The 21,925-nt window shown below is 30.9% G+C and overlaps 3 protein-coding genes across 4 annotated transcripts in view; 2 read left to right on the plus strand and 1 right to left on the minus strand.

Moving 5' to 3' along the window:
* LOC113523158 (protein vein) overlaps positions 1-8,451 on the plus strand; it is a 114,413-nt gene extending 105,962 nt beyond the window's left edge. Inside the window, exons 5-6 of one of the 2 annotated variants that reach the window (XR_008252799.1) lie at positions 1,001-3,485; positions 4,667-8,451. Coding sequence is in view for 1 of the 2 variants with exons in the window: in XM_052894519.1 (XP_052750479.1) it covers positions 1,001-1,059; positions 4,667-4,689 (82 nt within the window). In the remaining variant the exon portion in view is untranslated. The remainder of the gene's footprint in view (positions 1-1,000; positions 3,486-4,666) is intronic. The other variant, XM_052894519.1, reaches the window with a different exon arrangement.
* Positions 8,452-9,288: 837 nt separating this feature from the next.
* On the minus strand, positions 9,289-14,232 carry LOC113513160 (mitotic spindle assembly checkpoint protein MAD2A). The gene is made up of 3 exons (XM_026897141.3): positions 13,914-14,232; positions 13,645-13,791; positions 9,289-12,660 (listed from the first exon to the last, which is right to left on the minus strand). The coding sequence occupies exons 1-3, from the start codon at positions 13,981-13,983 to the stop codon at positions 12,254-12,256; spliced, it is 624 nt and encodes a 207-aa protein (XP_026752942.1). The 5' UTR covers positions 13,984-14,232; the 3' UTR covers positions 9,289-12,253.
* Positions 14,233-14,557: 325 nt separating this feature from the next.
* Positions 14,558-16,101, plus strand: LOC113513159 (SET domain-containing protein 4). Its single transcript, XM_026897140.3, has one exon. The coding sequence runs from the start codon at positions 14,717-14,719 to the stop codon at positions 16,091-16,093; it is 1,377 nt and encodes a 458-aa protein (XP_026752941.1). The 5' UTR covers positions 14,558-14,716; the 3' UTR covers positions 16,094-16,101.
* Positions 16,102-21,925: the final 5,824 nt, after the last annotated feature.

The following is a 21,925-nucleotide window of genomic DNA, read 5'->3' on the forward strand; positions in this document are numbered from 1 at the left end:
CCTGAGGGAAACCACGAGGAGGTCGAGCTGACAAGGTATATTGCTAGCAAGGCGACTACTAATTCTCATTACCAACAATCCCTTCTTTCCACTTTATTTCATACTAGCTTTTACCCGCCACTTCGTCTGCGTGCCGTAGGTAAACAGCCCATGTCCTACTCCATCCCAAATAGTATTTGTATGGTAAATTTCGTCACAATTGACACAGCAACTAAGAGGTAACAAATGAACAACTTCACTTTCATACTTTAAGAAAGTAAAGATATAATTTTCGCCGTATAGTTCCCGGCATAGAATAGGCCACCCCTTCCTTTCCCGTGGGTGTCGTAAGCAACTAAGCGAGGGCGAGGGATGGGCAGCAGCGTCCCTCTTAAAACATCTTCAAAGCCTAACTGGAGAAGGTTGGAGGTAGCCAACTCGCCTACCAAGCGTGGCAACTACGAGGAAATATCCAGCAGTGGGCGCATAATGGCTGAGATGATTATGATGATAGTGAAAGATATAATTTAACTCCGTGGCAATGACGAAGTCTTTGTACAAAAACTTTTTCTATGGCTAAGTAATATTGCCCTTGGAGACCACAGTGGTTAATTTCTAGTGAATTCACCACAATACACTAACTGACCAGCTTTCATCCTCTTCTATGATTAGTTAAGGGTGGAATATGGCGTGAATTTATTGGGTACAGAGGAATAACACCTGAGTCCTCAGGAATGGCAACGCATGGGGGGTATCATGGGCGAAACAGTATTCTCTGTTATGTCCATGGTACTGTTCATATCTATAGGCGACGGTTGCCACTTTTCATCAGGTGGGCCGTCAGTTTGTTTGCCATTCTAAATTGTATAAAAAAAAAATAAAAAAATATACAAATAACGCAGGTATTACCATTCCATTACCATTAATTAAAAAAAAAACTAGAAATAACATCTTTAACTACTTTAGTAGGATTTGTTATTATAGAGCGTTTGAATGCTATTTTTTTTTTCATCCCTTGCAGATGTCCAGAAGGGTTCAACGGCCAGCGCTGCGAGAACAAGGACGTATCGAATAGAAGCAGTAGGTATCACTATCCCTACTTATGCAAACTGGGGCTTTCGACGTCCTACTACTGTTAGCCAGCGATGCGCCGGCGCACTACCCACCTCGTTCCAATTTTAAATTTTAGCTCGCAACGTTCCGAGGGCGATCCACTGTGGACTGTTTGCATTTTATCCGTTTTTTTTTTTAATATTATCTTGTAAATAAATTAGTTAATCTAATTATTATAGCATTTTGGAGTTGTAGTATCGCATGTCTGTGGATCTACAACTGCGATTTGTTAGGATGCCTATTATTAATTAATCTTAGTAGAGGCCAGCTGTTTCTTTCTTCATTTTTTCCTTTTTTTTTTTTAAGAGAATCTCGTATATCTCACTGTAACTGCGAGAAGACACGATGATTCTATCGAGACGTTGTTCACTTTTGTTGACTTGTTGATGCATTTCTTTTTTCTTTGATCCTATGTAAGCGATGCTGGCCAGTGAGATTTTATTTTTAAGTCGTGATTTACTTTTACGATATTAACAGTTCCGATATTTTAATTATTACTTCTAATTGCTATAACAGAACTGAAATTCACATGACATTTAATAATCTAGTGTAACGAATTGTGCCGATACAAAAAAAAAATGGTGATAATCGAGTTAAAATGTTTCCATTTTCATTTAGCCTATTATAATTTTAATTAAAACACGCTATAACGATTTTATATTACAATAATCACGTTGTTTTCTTTAAATATATACCTACTTATTATTGAAGTTGTACATATTTTACACATATTTGTAATATTGCGATTATATTGTATTTTTATAATTAACTATTAAGGTTTTATAACTTCTAGTAATGTAATGTTCAGATGAAGAGACTTGCACTTAATGTACATATATGTTAGAATAAGATTTTTATTATTAAAATAATAGAAACTAGAAACCCAGCCCATTGTGTGCGTATAGTTTGAACAAAGTTATATTAAGTACTTATACACTATTTAAGTTTTCATTAAAAAACAGCATAGCTATTTTGTTGATAAATTCCTTTTTGAATTTAAAAAAATTGAGATACAATTGCTTGCTGTTTCCATGTTTAAAATCATTATTACACTGTCAAATATATAATGATACTAGTAAGTGATTTGATACACTGAGTCGATTCTGAGACGCTATTCTCTGAATCTATCTTTAAATTTAATATGATAGTTTCACCTAAATATTATCTTATGGGCCTTAATAAACTAAGTTTATAATAATTATTTATTTATTTCATCAACTGGGTAAGTTTTACAGTCTCCCAATGCGCTTACTCAGGAAAGCATCACATATGTATAATTAAAAGGAATAATAATAATAATATTTAAATCCCATAACAATAATAGAAATAACATCTATATCTTAAATCTCTGAACACAAACACTCTGTGGTCATACAAGTTGAAGGCGTTGTTCTATCAGTCCTTAAAATATAGACTTCACTGTGATATCTAATTTTAATTTTAGAGATGGGATTACAAAATGGCGTCTCGGGAACGATCCTAACGTCTATATCAATAAACTGTAGCATAAACATAATCTATGGTCCACAAAAAAATAATACGCTCCATAGACTACGAAGTGTGTTTTTTTTTTCTATCATATATCTGACTAAGACATTAATGTTATAAAATATAAAAAAAAGATAAGATATTTATGGTCATTTATATATTTGAGTGTAGTAAAGTCCTTGATGTTTGTACAAGACAGTAGGCTGGGTCATGAAAGGTCAACACTAAAAGATTTAATTTCCACAATTTGGCGGCCCAATATACTCCACCTAGTCAGAAGGCAGTTTTAATATAGCTAGGTAGGTCTGAGTAAATTAATTTATATTAAACTTATTAATAAAGTATGCGGTTAATTGGTCGAATGGTTGTGGATATAGCGAATTTTTCTTTTTTGTTTTTTTTTTTTCTTCATTGTACTATAATTATAACTGTATTAGTGAAAAAAAAATCTTTCTAATTCGCTATTTGGGGCCCAACATATTATGAAAAATGTTTGTTATTAATATTTCAGTTTGTATAAAGGTCATAGAATATGTAGTTTAATATTTATATATAATTTAGAGAAGGGAATATTTATTTTAAAAGAACTTGAGGATTTTAGGGCATTACATCAAAGGCGAAGTGACGTCATAGCTTAGTTTTTTTTTTATTTTTAAGAAACCATAGTGCAGTTTCCGTTTATTTATTTGTATGATGTCATTGTGCCTTCAACCTTTACTCTCACAACAAATATTAAGGTGCAAAACATAATATGTCAATGTAATGGTTATACCAAATTACAATTAAAGAATGAGTGTTGGAATTAACAGAGAGGCGATAATTTGTTTTGTTTTTCACATAATACACCTAATTCCTTTGTAATAGACGAATGATGAAATTGGATGGGCGGGACTTATTTGAAAATGGTATGTATTATTCAAAATTTTTGTCGTGCACTGTAATAACGCTCCGCACTCATTTGCTAATAAGAAAAAATTTAACATTTTTTTTTATTTTTATATTATATTTTCAAGTATTTATGTTATTTATTTATCTATTATTCAATTAAAACCTTATTTATTCATATTGTCAAAAGAACATTGTATATAAATTAAATTAATAAAAATTATAAGATGTAATTTTACTAATTTCTTCCTAATAATATACTATATTTTTTTTTCTTTTATAATTTATTTGCATTTAATAATTCTTTTTATGTATATATGATACTTATTACTTATAATATATTAAAACATACTTTTAATTATAATATTAAACTGCAAAGAAGTTACATTTTTTCTACAAATTCTAATTAATGTATTTATTAACTAATGCTTCATAAAACTGTAGTGACTAATAAAGATATAAGCATGCTGAATGCATGTCCTATATACTTCATGTCTATATATTTAAACTTACTATTTGTTGTGAGATAACATCTATATGTAGTTAACATTGCATGTGGGGGGACAGTGACGGTAACATATTATTATTATGGTGAACAGAAATCTTCTACTTACGAACAGTTACAAAGTTTGAGAACAACTGTCTTATCTGTCAATTTTCAAAATTATACAACAAAGAACGTAACAGGTTTGCTAACCTTATTTTTACTGTCGTATTCCAATTACAAATAATTTAATTGTAAACTTATTGCAAGATTAAAATTGTAATTGGCTATAATTTATCTAATTTATCATAAATTTTTTCATTGTTCGAATTTTGACAGATAACACAGATGTCGCCAGTTATATATACAAAAACTGACAACACCGACTGACCGACTACTCACAGCTTAAATCGATCTAGAACCATGATACTTTGCACAGGAGTTCTTTTCATATCTTAAATTAAAATAAACTTCACTAGGGGTCTTAAAAGTTAAACAAAAACATAGGGTCCATATGCACGTTTTTTAAGGGGCTAATTACCCTGGAAAATAATATTAAATGCCATCTTAAATGATGGCATGCAAATATAATTAGGGAATACTAAAGGCTCCTGTCGCCGAATTCAAATCGTATCAATTTCACTTATTAGGTGTTATTTGTATACAAATAATATACATATATAAATTAAATATTTATATACATTTTTCTGTCGACAGGTAAAGGCGAACCGTTATGGTGATGAACGATTGAAACGACCCGATTAATGCCGATGGAAATTTGCTAATCTAAGAAAAATTAAGCATTCCTGCATAATTGTAATCTTACTAGAGGCCTTCATTTTTTGAATAGCTTTCAAGTGTTAACGTAAATGATAATTCGTAGAAAACATACTATTACCTACACACAGGGGCACGATTTATAACCGGCCAAAATCAAAAAGTTCTTTCCTAATAAAATAATAAAATAATACGTAATCATAATGCTAATGCATAATCGAGAAATTTGGGAAAGAGATAATAAATGTTCTCATGTTATTACCGTTGTACTTAACGTGAGACTCGATATGCATACATTTCAACGAGCATATTACGATCCAATATACCAGTGTTTTCCAAACTTTTTCATGGCGTGACCCCCTTTATATGTAAAAGTATTTTGTGACCCACCTACGCTCCGCGGTTTCCAGCCTGTATTGTACTTTAGTTTACAAATATCCATACATTTTTATTTTCATAATTAATTATCAGTTAAATACAATAAATAAATATTACATAATGAAGTCCCTAAAGTAGATATCGACTCGATTAAGTTGTGAAACTTATTTTTTACGGCTCCGTGACCTTCCGCGACCTTCTTGTAGAAGCTTGGGAACCCCTGGAAGGTCGCGACCAACACTTTGAAAACCCTACAATATAGCGATAAATAATGTGTTCTCTTATCTTAAACGACTACTATTTATAATCTATATTTTTTCATTTTCAACTCCTAATAATTAAGGTATAAAGATATTTCAAGAGAAATTGTTGGGTACTCCAACCAAAAATAATAAAAAAAAATTGTTGGCCGGTTAAATCTGCCCCGAAGTAGTAGGTATCTTTTATGACTGACTATAGTGGGGATAACATGCACAAGCTTTATGTCTTGGGTTATCCCAACTGTATAACCCCAATATTAAAATCGTAGGAACTGTTACATGTAATAGTACGTAGATACCTTGTCGCATAAAATATCACAAGCTTCATTTGAACTATCATCTGTGGAAGTATCGAGAATGTCATAGGGGTCGATTCTGAAGCGCCAATTCTTTAGACCTATTTCTAAAATTAAAACTTTAACTTGTTGTCACAGGGAAATTCTTATTCTAAGAACCAATATAAACTCAATTTTTAATAAATTTAAGTTCAAATAATTATTTTAGTATGTTTGATAGTCCATAGAACAATAATTAGGTGAAACTATTAAATTAAAATTATAGGTTAAAAGACAGGTTTAAGGAAATGGTAGAATCGACCCCATAGTTACGAAATACTTGTATCTACATAAATATAATTCACATAGAGGAATCAGAATTTACTTTTATAATGGACAATATAAAAAACATTTTAAATGTAAGTATTCAATAATTACCGATATTTTTCATAAAAGTTGGCAACACTGGTATCTTAGAACAACAACTATGCCCTACCATGAATTTTCACATTCACAAATAACATGTTAGTAATATAATTAAATTAGCAAACAAAACAATAAGTCGACAATTGTCTCTGTCATGAGTGAACAAACATCACAGACTCGATACGACTGGCGTCACATCTGTAGAGTTAAATTAGCTGATCAAACTTATGGTAGGGTTCTTAAGAGATTTTAAAACATACACATTGACGTCATTAGACCACTTGCACAGTGACCGATTATTAAAAAATAAAAATATTCATTAACAAAATTATTAAATTTATGTTATAATAAGCTCGGTTTATTATTATAAGATAATAAATACGAGATTTGTCGCCTTGTAAAGCTTTAAACTATGTATACATTGGTAGGTACAGTCATGTATGTATGATATTAAGTGTATAGATTTTTTTATGGATGATAATGGAATGGTAACCTCGCCTGCGCAATCGGTATACACTGGCGGAGCACAAGTGAGGGGTGATTGGTGAGGATGAAAAAGCATGTCAGTTAGCCCATCGTGACGAATTCAACGATAAATTAGTCACAAGGGTTTCCAGGGGAAATCGCGTGGAGGTCGACCTGATAAGGTATATTGATAGCGATGGGGACTAACCTCCCCATTACTAACACTCCCTTCCCCCTAGTAAGTGTATAGATTGTCTACGTTAACATGACACGTCAAAATTTTTACTTCAACGTGTGTGGTCATATAATAATTAGAGATAAAGCTAATGTATTGGACAAGAAGAAAGAGCAGATTTCTGCTGACGTCTTTGTGAAGTTTAAATGTAAAATGTAGATAGTTAATTCTATAATTTTAATTGTAGTGTAGTATAAATATAAATCAATTGTAATTAATTATTTAATTATACACAGACGTGGTGCTCCGTTTGTGATTATGAGGAAACGTGTTCATAGCGGTCCAGCCGAAAGTATTATATTTCTTGATCGAAACAAATATTTTTACTCGCTCACTTTAGATTTTAGAGGGGCCTGCTACGAGTATGTTATCGTAGATAATCTATAAACACATTTAAATTAAACGAGCCTATTTTATAATACTAACTTGTAGAACAAAATTTTGAAGTACTTCCTATTATATTATTATGATAAAGACAATACATGTTGTATGTGACTGTACCTATATAATTTTGAGTAGTAAACTTTGAAAGCCACTGGAATAGATATAAAGTTCCTTGAAAAACAATGGTGCTTATTATGATTAGCTGAAAAAAAAATATAGCTGCTTAATTTCGATGTAAATATATGAATGCAAAAATTATTAGACGAGAAATAAAGACGCCCTAATATTTCGAATTAAAATTTATATAGAAAAACATTAAAAATTATGAATTGCATTAAGAGACGAACGATTTTTATGTATAATTCTAACATAAACAGAAAAATTATAATTACCGACTTTGAAATAGTGGATTTAATTTTCTGACAATGATTTGTTAGACGCTGTCTTGCAAATAGTTCGTAAAACCTCCAGAATTTGGAGCGAATTTATGCAGATATTTTTTTTAAGAAATCTCTTTTTTGATATACCTTAGAAGCAGGAAAAAAAAACAAAAGTGTACCAAAACTTACTAATTCATAATGATAGTTTGTTGTGGTCTCGAATGTCTGTGATTTTTTTTTTATTTTCTATTTTTAAGGTATCTCAATAAAAAATATATTTTATTAAAAATAAAATTATTTTACATACAAAATTGTGTCCTCTTTGGAAAACTAAAACTATATTAAAGTTTACAATTTGTACCGCTATTTGACCGTCATAAACGGTCACTAAAACTCGATACTAATATTTTGGAAAATGATATAAGAATAAATAGTAGATACTTGTTAAATTCAGTGGTCAATGTTTGACAAAAATCAAAACAGCCAGATAATGTAACAGAAGGGCAAGACAATACACCAATTTGAAAGCATATTTTTTTACTTCTTTGCCAATTAAATCCCAAATGAAATGACAACCAGTTTGATTTTACAAAATGAGGCTCTTAATTATTTGAATAGAATTATCTACACGACTATTAGGGTCTCGCCAACTGTCAATGTCGAGATGTTACACCCACACAAGAATGCTCAAGAAAAAAAAAAGCGCTTGAAACAAGCATTTAGTGCTTGCACAACCAAGGGACAGATGCTACGAAAATCTCATATTTTTCTATTTAAGATCTCGAATAGGCGTCAGAGTTAAAATGTTAAGTTGTATTAACAGTTTTGTACAGTATTATTTGCTGAATAGACGTTATTTATTGTAGCTTGTAAACGCTATTTTGTAAGGGCTTTGTTATATAATAAATGAATTGAAATTCAACATGTACTTTATTATAACCTTTCCTATATGAATTAATGAGTATACTTTATTTGCATTACACAATATAGGAAATATGCAAAACAATTATAGTACATTACTGCAGCGGCCAGCAATTGAGGCATTGATGGACGAATGTGCAAATGTGGACAGAGGCGTAGCCGAGGCACACATATGTGAGTCCATCAATGCCTAGTTATGGCCAAGGCTTGTATAGTACTTTTCTCAAATAATGCGCGGAAGTAGAAAACACAATTTTACTTTTTAAGTTCAATGACGAATAACGAACAATAATAATTTTTCACGCGCCATAATGTTCCTTTTTTTTTCAATAAAGAGCATCCTATTTGCAAGCCAGTTCGAAATTTAAATAAAAATTTCGAGGTAAAAGGTCATTCCATTTCCACAGGACAGATACGAGTTTACATAGTAATGTATCTGCCGCAAAACACAACACAGATATGGATTTTCATACAACTTTTGCCAGCCGTTGCCCGCATGTATCTGGCCAGTGCGGCAATTTTGATTTATCTCGAAGAAGATTGTCAAAATAATGCTCACATTTCCAAGCATGTTTGAGAAAATAAATATAACGATACAATTGTATAAGTACAGTAAGGGGGTCTTATTGCTGAGAGCAATGTTTTCAAGACAACCTTAGGGTAATGGACTAATTGTTATATAAGTACCTAGGTATGATAGTATTGTATAATTAAGAAAGTTAAGAGCGTAATACATTAAAGAAAATAATTATATGAAATTATGGGGGGGGGGGGGGGGGGGGGGTTATGTCCAGCAGTGGACGGATAATAGCTGAAATGAATGAATGAAAAAAATATATGAAATTAAAAAAAAATATATCGATAAAATTAAAGACACACAATATAAATAAAAAAATAAAAACAGTTTAATCCAATTGAAAGTTCAAAATCTACTTACAATTGTTATAACTCTTAGCTACCTTACACATTAATACATAAATACTGTTTACATAAAAATAGGGTTGTTGTGGAAAACGGATATTATATCTATTGTGATAAAGCTTAAAATTAATTGGTCCCATGTTGGAGATATAAGGAACGGTCCTGAGCCACCTGCATCCACTGACTCCCTACAATGTATTTTATAGGGGGGAAAGGGATTGTTAATAATGGAGACTAAAAATCCCATTGCTAGCAATATACCTAACCAGGTCGACCTCCTCGCGGTTCCCCCTGGAAACTATCATGGCTAATTCCTGATGAATTCATCATAATGGGCTAACTGGCCTGTTTTCATTCTCATCTACCACCCTTCACTGGTGCTCCGCCAGCGTATCCCGTTAGCGCGGGCGGGGTCACCAATCCATTTTCATCCAACAAAAAAAAAATGCAATTTATGGCAGTCTATGGGAGAGGTACTGCAGTATACAGCAGTGGACAGATAATGGGTGGGATGAAGAGAAATATATTTTTTAATATTGAAATGTAAAATAAATAGGTCTTAATTATTGATAACTATATTAAATATTGTAAAGATGTGAAAAGGCATTTAAATAAGCAATTTTTAGGCAATAATTTCAGGACAATATAGTATGTGCTTTGCCTCTTATGACATCATGAGGTAAAAAAGGAACAGTGGCATATTTATTTACTTAATTGTGGTCATCAAATAATCAAACTTATGCCTAATTAGAATGATCTGTAATCAAATAATGATTATCTGGCATTCAATAATAAATTATTTTGTACTAGCTTCTATTAATAAATTAATGATTTATTTGACAAAAACACAGTTACATAATAATATGTTTTTTTTTTTTAATATCCAGCATATTTTACCAAATTCAATAACATGCAGATATTTGTAGGTAAAAATTTATTAGTATTTATTTATCAAAATCCTTAGTTTATATTTACCCGCGACTTTGTCCGCGTGACTTGCAAGTCTACCATGAAATGAAATTCCAAAATTTCGGACTCAATTTCGTGTTTTTATTTATACCAAAATCGGATCAATAAATGGAGTTTAACATTTCGTTCGTCATACATCCTATCATAAAAGTCCAAAGGAACAATATTTTAACATTTTTAATATTTCAAAATGGTATGTATTATGTAATTTTAACATCAAATTTGCGTTTCGGTTGGCTCCGAAATTTCGGGAAACATTTCATGGTAGGCCCTTAGGATATGTTTATTGACTGGGATAAAAAATAACCTATGTATATCATCTATACTTTTTCATATTGATTGGTAAAGCGGTTAAGGCGCTATAAGGTAACAAACAAACTCACTTTCGCACTTATGTCTGTAACTTTATGGAATTCCAAGCGTCACTTCCAGTTATAAAGAATTTATTATATTATGATGTAAAAAAAAAACAATTTGGTGTCTAATCAGTTTTGGAATCGAACATATTTCATGTTTAAAAAATATAATTTAATAATTTTAATTGTATAAGAATTCAGACACGATTTATAGAATATGTGCTTATTTAGAATCACATAAAATAAAATATTTTGTACTATAAATTAAAATAGATTAATAAATAGATAATAAAAGGGAAACCATTTTATCCTTTCTATACTGCGATAATAATAAATATTTAAAAACAAACTGTACGCATTTATTATAGAGTAATTGTTTTTTTTTTTACTGCTAAATATGTGGCCAATGAATGAACTCAAGCAAGATCGTGGATCACATAAAAATAAATATTCTAATAAAGGAATACACAGTTTACATTATTTATATTTACACGTTGTGTCCTCAACGTGTAACTAAGATTTAGTTTAAAATCAAACTGAGGTTGCGTTACTAACGACATTTTAAACCGAGATTAATTTTCTTTCCTGTTATTAATGTTACTTGCACAGATAATTAATTATAAAATCTGATAGATAAGGCTTTTTGACAATCGTCGAATTGCATCTATCTAATTTACACTCAGAGAAGAGAGTTGGTATCGGATTGTTAGTATTGGGAACTAGTGACCCCCACTACTAGCAAGTCGACATCAACAATGAACCCTAGGTTAATTTTCAATCAATTTGTCACATTGGATCAATTGACCAACATCAACAAAGTGCACCTTAGATAAATTTTGACGAATTTGTCACGATGGATGAACTGATGTGTTTTAATCCTCACCTATCATACTTCACTGGTGCACCATTTAATTTTCACCCATTCAAGGCATACATATTTGAAACAAACAATGTCAATTGTCAATTAAATTGAAATGTGAAAACATGTCAATTTAAATAAAGATTATTTGAATCTAACAAAACAATCAATTTTGGCATTCAATTTGCAATCTCCATTGATTTTCAACTTCTAACTTCACACTTTGTGGGACAATTATGATTTCCAGAATGAAAATGAAGTCATTAGAATCATTTAAGGGTGCATTGTACTAGTGAAAACAATTTTTTTTTCAGTATTTTTTTTTAATGTCTGTATGTATGTGTATATATTGATTGTATTGAATTTTAATATGATTGTATTGTAGGATCAGTACTTGTATTGCTGGGCTTTGCTTTTGCTTTAGCTTGCCAAAACAATAATTTTTATAAACTTCGTCTATCTGTCTGTATGTTTGTTCTGCTATCACATAAAAAGCACTGCACCAAATTGAATGTAGTTTTCACTGTTGTCTATTTAAATTCTCACTTAAAAACTGGTATATGTTTTATTTTAATATAGAATCTAGATATAATCTATTTCAACTTATTGATGTAACACTTTCTTAAAATGATTCTAATAGTTTCCATTTCATCCTATATCTACATATCACTGGTGCAGAAACAAAATACCAATTAAAACTAATCAAATAGCTTATACGTAACGACTGTTTCCATTTTATGTAGACTAGTAGTAAACGATTTTAATTGTACATTCTGAGCGTTAGTAATAGATATGGGCTCCGCTTCTGCCCATTGTTCGGGTATATCACAATCCGTCTTAGCATGAACGAGAACATCGAACGAACAACGTCGATCGAGGAAGGGCAAGTATGAAATCGTCGCTGCAACTTGAAGCATTACGTCTCTGATTTCTTGTTGGATCTTCTTCAAATCCTTATTGCCTACAGTCTCATTCCTTTCCTTTGATAGTGCGGTATCCCCTTCTTCATATTCAACCTTGAAGTCCCAACATTCCAGCACCTCTTTGTTAGCAACATCTAATATTATGAGTGATAATTTACTTACTTTCTTGTTGACTATCCATTCTGGAATAAAAATAAAATTATTTTGTAGTTTTAATGTAATTTTACTTAATTATTTTAAAAATAAAACTGTACATTTTTTGAGAAAAAAGAAACACCTTTAAAATTACAGGCTACAGATGAATAACACCTAAGGCCTCAGGAACGGCAATGCATGGGGGATATCATGGGCGAAACAGTATACTCTGTTATGTCCACGATACTGCTCATGTCTATAGGTGACAGTTACCACTTCCCATTAGGTGGGCCATCAGCTTGTTTGCCATTCTAAGTTGTATAATAAAAAAAACCTTTTATTATGGTATAAAATTTACTAACAACTACTTGTGTATGTCACACACTGGTGTCAAAAAGTTTGAGACCATATTTAGAATTTTTTAATAGGTGAACATGGAACAGTAATCATGGAAATAATAGGGAAATTAGTCTTTATTGCTATCAATATACTCTATCAGGTTGATATGCGTATGGTTCCCCCTGGAAACCTATAGTGACTAATTTATCACTAAATTCATCATGATGGGCTATCTGACCAGCTTTTTCATCCTCATCTATCACCTCTCACTGGTACCCCACCAGTGTGTATCAATAGCGTTGGTGGGGTTAATTTTACCACAGTAAAAAGTGTTTTATAACAAATAATTAATTTAAAAAATATAATAAAATTAATAAATAAAATAAAAGTATTTTACTACTGTGGTAAATTACAAATTTAATCACAATTGATTATTAAATGAAGCATAATTAAGCAACAAACTTAAACTTGTTTATAAACTTATAATTGTTATGATAAATAGATTTGTTATAACAATTTGTGGAAGAATAGAACATTTTTTGTACTACTATTATGGTGATACAATACGGTCCATCTGATGGTAAACAAGGTTCTATAACGTATTTTTTGCATCGCATCTTAAGAGATTTTACACCCTTATTAATATATTACTTTATTTAATCATACTATCAATTTACAATAAATATACGTACCTTCACTTTGAGTTAAAAGATTGGTAAGGAAATTCTTAATTTGTGCGTCTTCAGAAAGCAGTAACGTGATTCCATAGTGTTGCTCAGCTTTAAAAGTTTCAGCTGGATAGAGACCTCTTTGGAATAATACTGAATTCATAGCGAACTCTGAAAACAATTAATTAAAAATCACATAATTTAAATATAATTACTTAACAACAAATTAAACTTTTTATTTGAATTCTATATCAGAAACAATCAGTATTCAAATCTTAATATATTTTACTTACTGAGATATTCACATATAATTTGTGCGGAGCCTCGAAGAGTTATAATATTTTTGGTCTGTTGCTGAGACATTTCAATTAAAAGTTTTCAAAATAAAATGCAGTAACAAAATAAAAGTTTTCTACAAAATCTAAGTAGTTCCTAACAAAAACAAACGGTTGAAATTTGATTTTGATTGAAGTGACGGGTGAGGTGCGAAAGATGAAGAGTGAGAGGGAAAAGTCAGTTCCTCGTTCTAAAATAAAGTACAACCAACAATTTATAAAAATCTATATCTTGTAAGAACAAAAAAAATTGCGTTTATAGTAAATTACAAAATTTTAAATTATATTATAAATACGTAAGTAATCGACTAATATCCGTAAATATGTATAGAAAAGAACAGAAAACATTAAATTGAACGTTGCCTACATTTTGTATTTTAGAACGCACACCAGCGAAATCGATTCCGCGTTTTGGTACACAATAATGTTAACTTTGCTCATATTTAAATTTCTAATGTTAATAAATTGTTAATACAATAAATTTATTGAATTATATATAAGTTTACTAATAAAACTATAGTAGTAGTAGAAAAGATAAAATGAAATTTAAGACAATTTCTTCAATTTCATTGACATCTTATTTTATTACTGTCTATACCTGGATGATCAAAACGCATTATTAATGTCAAAACAGTTTAATTTTCTTGTTTAATTTAATTTGTTTTTGTTTTTTATGTACAATAATGTATTAATCAATGATAAATTGTCAATTCAAATAAATGAAATTTTTGTAATGTATACGTTATAAAAACAGTTTAATCATGGGTCGTACACAACGGAAAAGAAATCGAAATAAAGTGCGAAATTTTCGTACATGTGAGGAATGCAAAGAAATTGTTTTCTTTAACTCTTGGCTATCGAAACAAGGGATTCGACGCAACAATAAACTAGTGCTGGCTGTGTTTAATGAGACAGGACGCGGAGTGCTGACAAAAAAGAAGATACGACCTGGAGAAGAACTGATGAACCTGCCATTGAATTTAACAATTAATGTGACAACAATTTTGATGGATTTACAATTTTGTAATATTTTTTTAGAAAACACTAAACTTTGTTTACAACATTATAAGCATTCAGTCACATTTCAATCGTTAATGGCGTTGTATTTGACTTATTTAAAAGTTCAAGGTTCAAATAGCAAATGGTTTCTGTACTTGGAGAGCTTACCAAAAGAGTATACCACCCCATATTTTTTGCGTGGTGATATATTAAATTATGTAGATACCGACATATTAGCTGTGATCTCTAAACAAAAAGATATTATCAACACATCATATTGTATTTTTGAGGAAATTTTAAGTAGCACTACAAGTAATGATGTAACTGTAAAAAAATTAAAAGATTATTTTAAAATGCCTATTTATGAATGGGCCTATTTTACAGTGAACACAAGATGTGTTTTTATGGATCTAACCAAAGTAATTGATTTGATAAACATTCAGAAATCAATATTAAATATTATATGTGATAATACAAAGATATCATTGTGTCCTTACTTGGACATGATAAACCATAGTCCTAATGCCAGAAATGAGACAAAATTAATTGTTAGCAGTAATATAGAAAATATTAGAATAGCAAATTTGAACAATGTCCTATTTACGGATGTATGGTTTTCAATATTTACTAAAAATATTTTTCAACCGTATTCACAAGTATTCATATGCTATGGGGATAGTCATAATTTGAAACTGATAACAGAGTACGGATTTTTCCTTCCCAACAATGAGTTGGATTTCGTTTCATTCTCGTTCGAAAGTGTCGATATCTTTTTCAGATCACAGGGAATTAGATTGTCACAGGATCAAAATTTATTTATAAGTAATCATGGCTTAAATAAAAATCTATACATTGATTTGAAAGGCCTAAGTTACAATTTTTATGGTTTATTGATGGTTGTAAAGTACTATTATAATAGAACTATGGATGTGAGTAGGTTGTTGTATTCTGCAGCCATTTGTTCCAGCAATAAAGACTTGGATGACATCATAACACCAATGGTTAGAGATAAGTTAATTAAGCTCAAAGAGTCTATTAGAAAATTAGAAAGTTATATGAATCAGTGTGTGATTACAAATAATTGTATAGCGCTCATGTCTCAATATGTTAATATACTTGAAAAGTTTATTAAATGTTAGCAAATAAAGGTTATTTTATTTCTCTTCACTTTACAATATGATGCATTATAATTAGCAGTATGGCACAATAATAGATCACTAATGTAATGTAATGTAAATTGGACTCTATTGTCCATGGATTTAATTTGGGCCATTGTGTGTATGAGTCGTGGCTAATACAGCCAGCCCAGCTCCGCCCAGAAGCGCAAAAGCTTCCTGGGACCTCCACAAGCCTCACTGAGCTACCACACTGTTCCGAGGATTTCTAAATATTGAGAGGCCACAGCTACACATTTCAGGATTACGTGAAATGCAATTTTTTCGGCCTCAAAACAGTCTAGTAGAAAACTAAAAAAGTTTATAATTAAGAATCGGAATATATTAAATAAGCGTTGCAAAAAGGGACAATTATTGAAAAAAACCACTTTGAATAATTTAAAATTGCATGATTACATTAATAAGTGTAATAATAAGTTAGTGGAAAGCCAAAAGTTATATGACATTGATACAGACTACCTAACTTCAAAAATCAATAGTTTAGAATCTTCGCTTCATGATTTAAATACAAAGTATATTATCTCTCAGAAACAAATCCAGGAGCATATTTTAGCAATGGATGATCTGATTGATGTCTGACCGTTTTGAGTCGTTGACTAAGCATTGTACATGTAATCACACAAATATATCAAATAATAATTCAGTTGTAACTGTGCTGGAAAATGAAGTTCAGGGTGTTTGTGCCAGTGACTGTAACCCTAAGAGTAGCACAATGGTGTTCTCTGACAGAATAGGCTGTAACTTTGAGTCTATATTGAAGTATCATCTTAAGGGTGATTTATTAAACTACTGCATGCCAGAAGCATCATTTACACAAATAATAAATAAAATTAAGTCTACGAAAATGAACAATATGACCACAATTGTGTTATTTTTTGGTAATAGTATTCAATTAAATAGGCAGGATGTAATTAAAGGAATTGAATATTTATTACAATTAAATGTGTATAAGATTGTATTGTGCGCTTTTCCTTACACAAATAGACATCTTCATAAAAAAATTAACAGTAAGGTACATTACCTGAATAACTTATTACATACATTGACATGTCGTCATAGTGACATTTTGACATTTTTTGATACTAATAGTTTTATTAGTGATTTTTATTTGACAAAAGATACAATGTATCTTTCTAAATCATCTAAAAATAAAATAGCCACTTTAGTGGCTTATAATATTGACTACATGAACAGTTTACATGGTAAACTTAAACATAAAAATGCTGACATAACAGATAATTCTATTAATATTTGTGACATAAGTACTATGACTGCAGATTTAAACTGCTCACAAAGACAAAGGGAAAGCAATCAGAATTAATAATTGTTCATCAGAACATACAAAGTTTTCCCGGCAGCGAGTTAATTATACAATTATTTTTAGAAAAGTATAATATTGATATTGTCTGTTTCACAGAACATTGGCTTAAAGAAAGCAATATGATGTTCAATTTAAATAATTATAACGTTGTCAGCTGCTTCAATAGAAAGTCAGTTAACAGAGGCGGGTCTATGATAATTGCAAGAAATAATATTAAAGTAAAGGAACGTGCTGACATTGTTAGACTTTCTATTGAGTGTTGTATAGAATTATCTTGTATAGAACTAGAAAATTATATCCTTATATGTGTGTACAGGCCTCCTAATAGTGATTACAATGTTTTTGAAGGGGTGATGGAGGATATTTTAAAAAAAGTATTTAATAGTATTAAAAAAATTATTGTATGTGGAGATTTTAACGTTGATATTCTTTGTAACACACCCACATGTACAAAAATTATTAGTTTATTTCAGTCATTTGATTTATGTCATGTCTTTCATGAACCCACTCGTGTAACTGCCACGTCTGCTACTTGTCTTGACAATGTTTTTTGTAACTGCGAGTATACAGAAAAATTCATAATAAATAAACTTCCTTCAGATCACTGTGGTCAAGTTGTTAAGTTTAGCAGTCAAATCAATAAAGTCAACAATAATAAAAAATCAAAAAGACAAATAAACGTTTACAATATTAATAAATACAAAAGCGCGATTAAAAATAAATTGGATTTGCTGTTACAATCTAGTAATAATCCTGATTATCTTTACACCAAGCTAATTAATATTTTATCCGGAGAATATGAACAATTTTTCAAGAAAAAAGAAGTTCATGTTAAATCTAAATTCACGGAATGGGCAACAGTAGGAATACTTAAAAGTAGAAATATTTTGTTTGATTTATACGATCAAAAAAAATATCGATTTGATGACAAATTCACCACTTATGTAAAAAATTATTCAAAAATTTTTAAAAAAGTTTGTATTATGGCTAAGTCTAATTATTTTAATAAACAAATTAAGCAGTCTTCTGACAAAATTAAAACCATCTGGAGCATTATAAATAAAGAAACTGGAAGATCTAAAATAGCCTGTAATCAATTTACATTAAATTATGATAATAAATTAATAACAACAACAAAAGATGTAGTTAATATTTTTGAAGATTTTTTTGCTAATATTCCGATTGATATTACATCTTCTCTGGACTCATCTCAATCTCGAGCAAAAAAATTACTAGAGACTAATATCGGTTGTTGTTCTTTAAGATTTAAATTTTCACATGTTAGCCCCTTTCATATCATAAAAATATTCAAACAGCTAAATTTAAAAAATACGGAAGACCTTTGGGGCATGTCTGTAAAAGTAGTTAGTTCTTTCATAGATATTGTTGCTCCATATCTAGCCACTATTTTTAATAAATGTATTGATAATGGCGTTTTTCCACATTTAATGAAATTTAGCAAATTAATCCCACTATTTAAATCAGGAGATAAATTTGAGCCAGGGAACTATAGACCTATATCTATTTTGCCAGTTCTAAGTAAGGTGTTTGAAAAGATAATGTTAAATCAAATGTTACATCACTTCAGGGTTAACGGACTGCTTCACAGTCAGCAATATGGTTTCACCGCCGGCAAGTCTACCACTGACGCAGGTGTTGCGCTAATGACACATATTTTCGAATCTTGGGAGAGGTCACAGGATGCACTCGGAGTTTTTTGTGACCTATCAAAGGCATTTGATTGTGTGGATCATAAAACGCTTTTGTACAAGCTCGAACATTATGGTATAAGAGATAATGATCTAAAATTAATGAGAACTTATTTAGAGGATAGGGTTCAAACTGTAGATATTGACGGTGTAAAATCTAAGGGAGCTAATATTAAGATGGGCGTTCCACAAGGGTCAATCTTAGGCCCCTTTCTCTTTTTAATCTACATAAATGACCTTCCCTTTATGGTAGAGAAAATTGCAGATATAGTGCTGTTTGCGGATGATACTTCGTTAGTGTTTAAAATTGGACGTCAAAGTAATCAATTAGACGATGTAAATTGTGCTATGTCTGCAATATTAAATTGGTTTACATGTAATAACCTATTATTAAATTCCAGCAAAACAAAGTGTATAAAATTTACACTTCCTAATGTAAGACTAATAAATACACAGTTATTGCTTAATGACGAAATAGTAAATTTTGTTAATGATACAGTTTTTTTAGGTATAACAGTGGACTCGAAATTACAATGGGGGCCCCATATTTCAAAATTGGCCAGTAGACTCAGTTCTGCTGCATATGCAATTAGAAGAATTAGGCAATTAACAGACGTGGCGACGGCTAAACTTGTATATTTTAGTTATTTCCATAGCATAATGTCTTATGGCATACTGCTGTGGGGTAAAGCAGCCGATATAAATACTATATTTGTTTTACAAAAGAGAGCCATACGTTCTATTTATGGTATGGGTTCAAGAGAGTCATTACGTCAGTGCTTTAAAGACTCAAATATCCTCACAGTTACTTCACAATACATTTATGAAAATATTATGTATACACGGAAGAACTTAGCGAGTTTTAAAAAACTCAAAGACTGTACAAGTAGAAACTTACGCAATATAAATAAGCTTATTTTACCTAAATGCCGTCTGCACAAAATCAGTAATTCATTCTATGGTAATTGCATAAGATTTTATAATAAACTGCCGGAATCTGCATTAAATCTGACAGAGAGGCAATTCAAATCTTATATTAAACAATTTTTATGTAAGAAAGCCTATTACAGGATAGACGAATTCATAGATGACAACATATCAAGTAAATAATTAGTTTATTAGCATACAACGTTATAATTTTATTTTCTCATTGCTTTCTTGATTTAATTGATTAATTTTAGAAATATGAAAGCGTAGCGGTTTTTTGTATTAATTGCCGCATGCATTCTTATGTAAAATGTGAATACTATAACTATCAGATGGCAATTGTGAGTAGCTTTGACGTGGTCTAGTGTTTTGAGTAGTCATGCTCACTAAAATGTCCAGACTTGTGGCGGCGTGGTGGGCCGGGTCATTGGGCTCCCTAAAATATGGTCGAGCGCAGTGATGGCTGGCTCATCCGTCATACTCGTGAACGGGTGCTGCTTGTAGGGACTGGTCTGCTCTAATCACTATGACTGATTTCCTCTTATTAATTGTTTAACCAGTTGGTTATGTATTCAATTTTTTTTTTTCTTTTTGAGTATTTAATTGAATTAGTGCTAATTGGTGGTTTGTATTCACACAATTAAACTTAAAAATGTAAAATAATAATAAAATTATTTAAAAGAGCATCACGCAAGTTTCTTGCTCGTTCTTCTTGTGATGAGACAGCTTTCCGAACGAGCGGTAAATTAAAAAAAATGTAATGACTTTTCAAAAGTGCTTCAATGTAAGTTTATTTGAATAAATGATTTCTATTCTATTCTTATTCTATTCTATTCTCGACATAGGTGGCTAAAACACAAAAATAATTACTAACGTAAATAAATTCAGGAAATAATACGACAGAAAATAGCAATTATGATTACTAGATTAGCACCAAAAATGGCACTCAAAAGTTTTAACTAGAACTGTGAAAATATTCCCTGTCATCCAGCATCCGTAATTTTGTTATCAAATATGGATATGTAAAATTTAAAGAGCCTAGAACATCAGCGAGTACCATGGGAGTCATGGTGGAAAGGGATTGTTAGTAATTGGGCCTAACAGCTCCATTGCTAGTAATCAAAGCTATATAAGAAATACAAATTACAAATCGCTATCCCGTGTGTATTAGAAATACGAAAAACAGAATACAGTATTTTATTTATTTAAATTATAAATTACACAATGCAGTCTATATAGACATCATAGAATACACTGTGACACCCATAATTTTATTTAATGAATGACAATGGAATAATAAGCTCGGCTGTGCTATCGCCTTACTCTGATGATATGATAATAGTGAGGGATGATAAGTGAGGATGAAAGCAGGTCAGTTTTTTTTAATGGATGATAATGGAATGGTAACCCCACCCGCGCTATCGGTATACACCTGCGGGGCACCAGTGAAGGATGATAGGAGAGGATGAAGTAGGTCAGTTAACCCATCGTGACGAATTCAACAAGATTTTTTCACGATGGTTTCCAGGGTGAACCACGTGAAGGTCGACCTAATAAGGCATATTGCCAGCAATGGGGCTGTCAAACTCCATTGCTAACAACCCCTTTCCCCCCAAAAAAACAGGTCAGTTAGTCTAGGGAAACCCCGCATAGAGGTCGACTATACAGTATTATTATATATTAGATATTACTAGTAGGGATAGGCAATATGACCGTCAATTTAAAAAAAATCACTACAAATATATTTATATAAATTATAACTCACAGATGAGTATCAAAAAGTAAAACAAGGAAAATCTGATAAGCATCCAAATAAATAGAGGAGTTGGATAATGTTTA

The sequence above is a fragment of the Galleria mellonella genome, unplaced genomic scaffold, assembly GCF_026898425.1.
Source record: "Galleria mellonella isolate WM207_F2 unplaced genomic scaffold, CSIRO_AGI_GalMel_v1 utg213, whole genome shotgun sequence".
Classification (NCBI taxonomy): domain Eukaryota; kingdom Metazoa; phylum Arthropoda; class Insecta; order Lepidoptera; family Pyralidae; genus Galleria; species Galleria mellonella.

Coding starts and splice junctions, on each gene's coding strand:
- LOC113513160 (XM_026897141.3), bottom strand. CDS start 13,983: ATGTCTCAGCAACAGACCAAAAATATTATAACTCTTCGAGGCTCCGCA. Junction 13,792..13,913: donor AATTATATGTGAATATCTCA/GTAAGTAAAATA, acceptor AATTGTTTTCAG/AGTTCGCTATGAATTCAGTA. Junction 12,661..13,644: donor TCTTTTAACTCAAAGTGAAG/GTACGTATATTT, acceptor TTTTTATTCCAG/AATGGATAGTCAACAAGAAA.
- LOC113513159 (XM_026897140.3), top strand. CDS start 14,717: ATGGGTCGTACACAACGGAAAAGAAATCGAAATAAAGTGCGAAATTTT.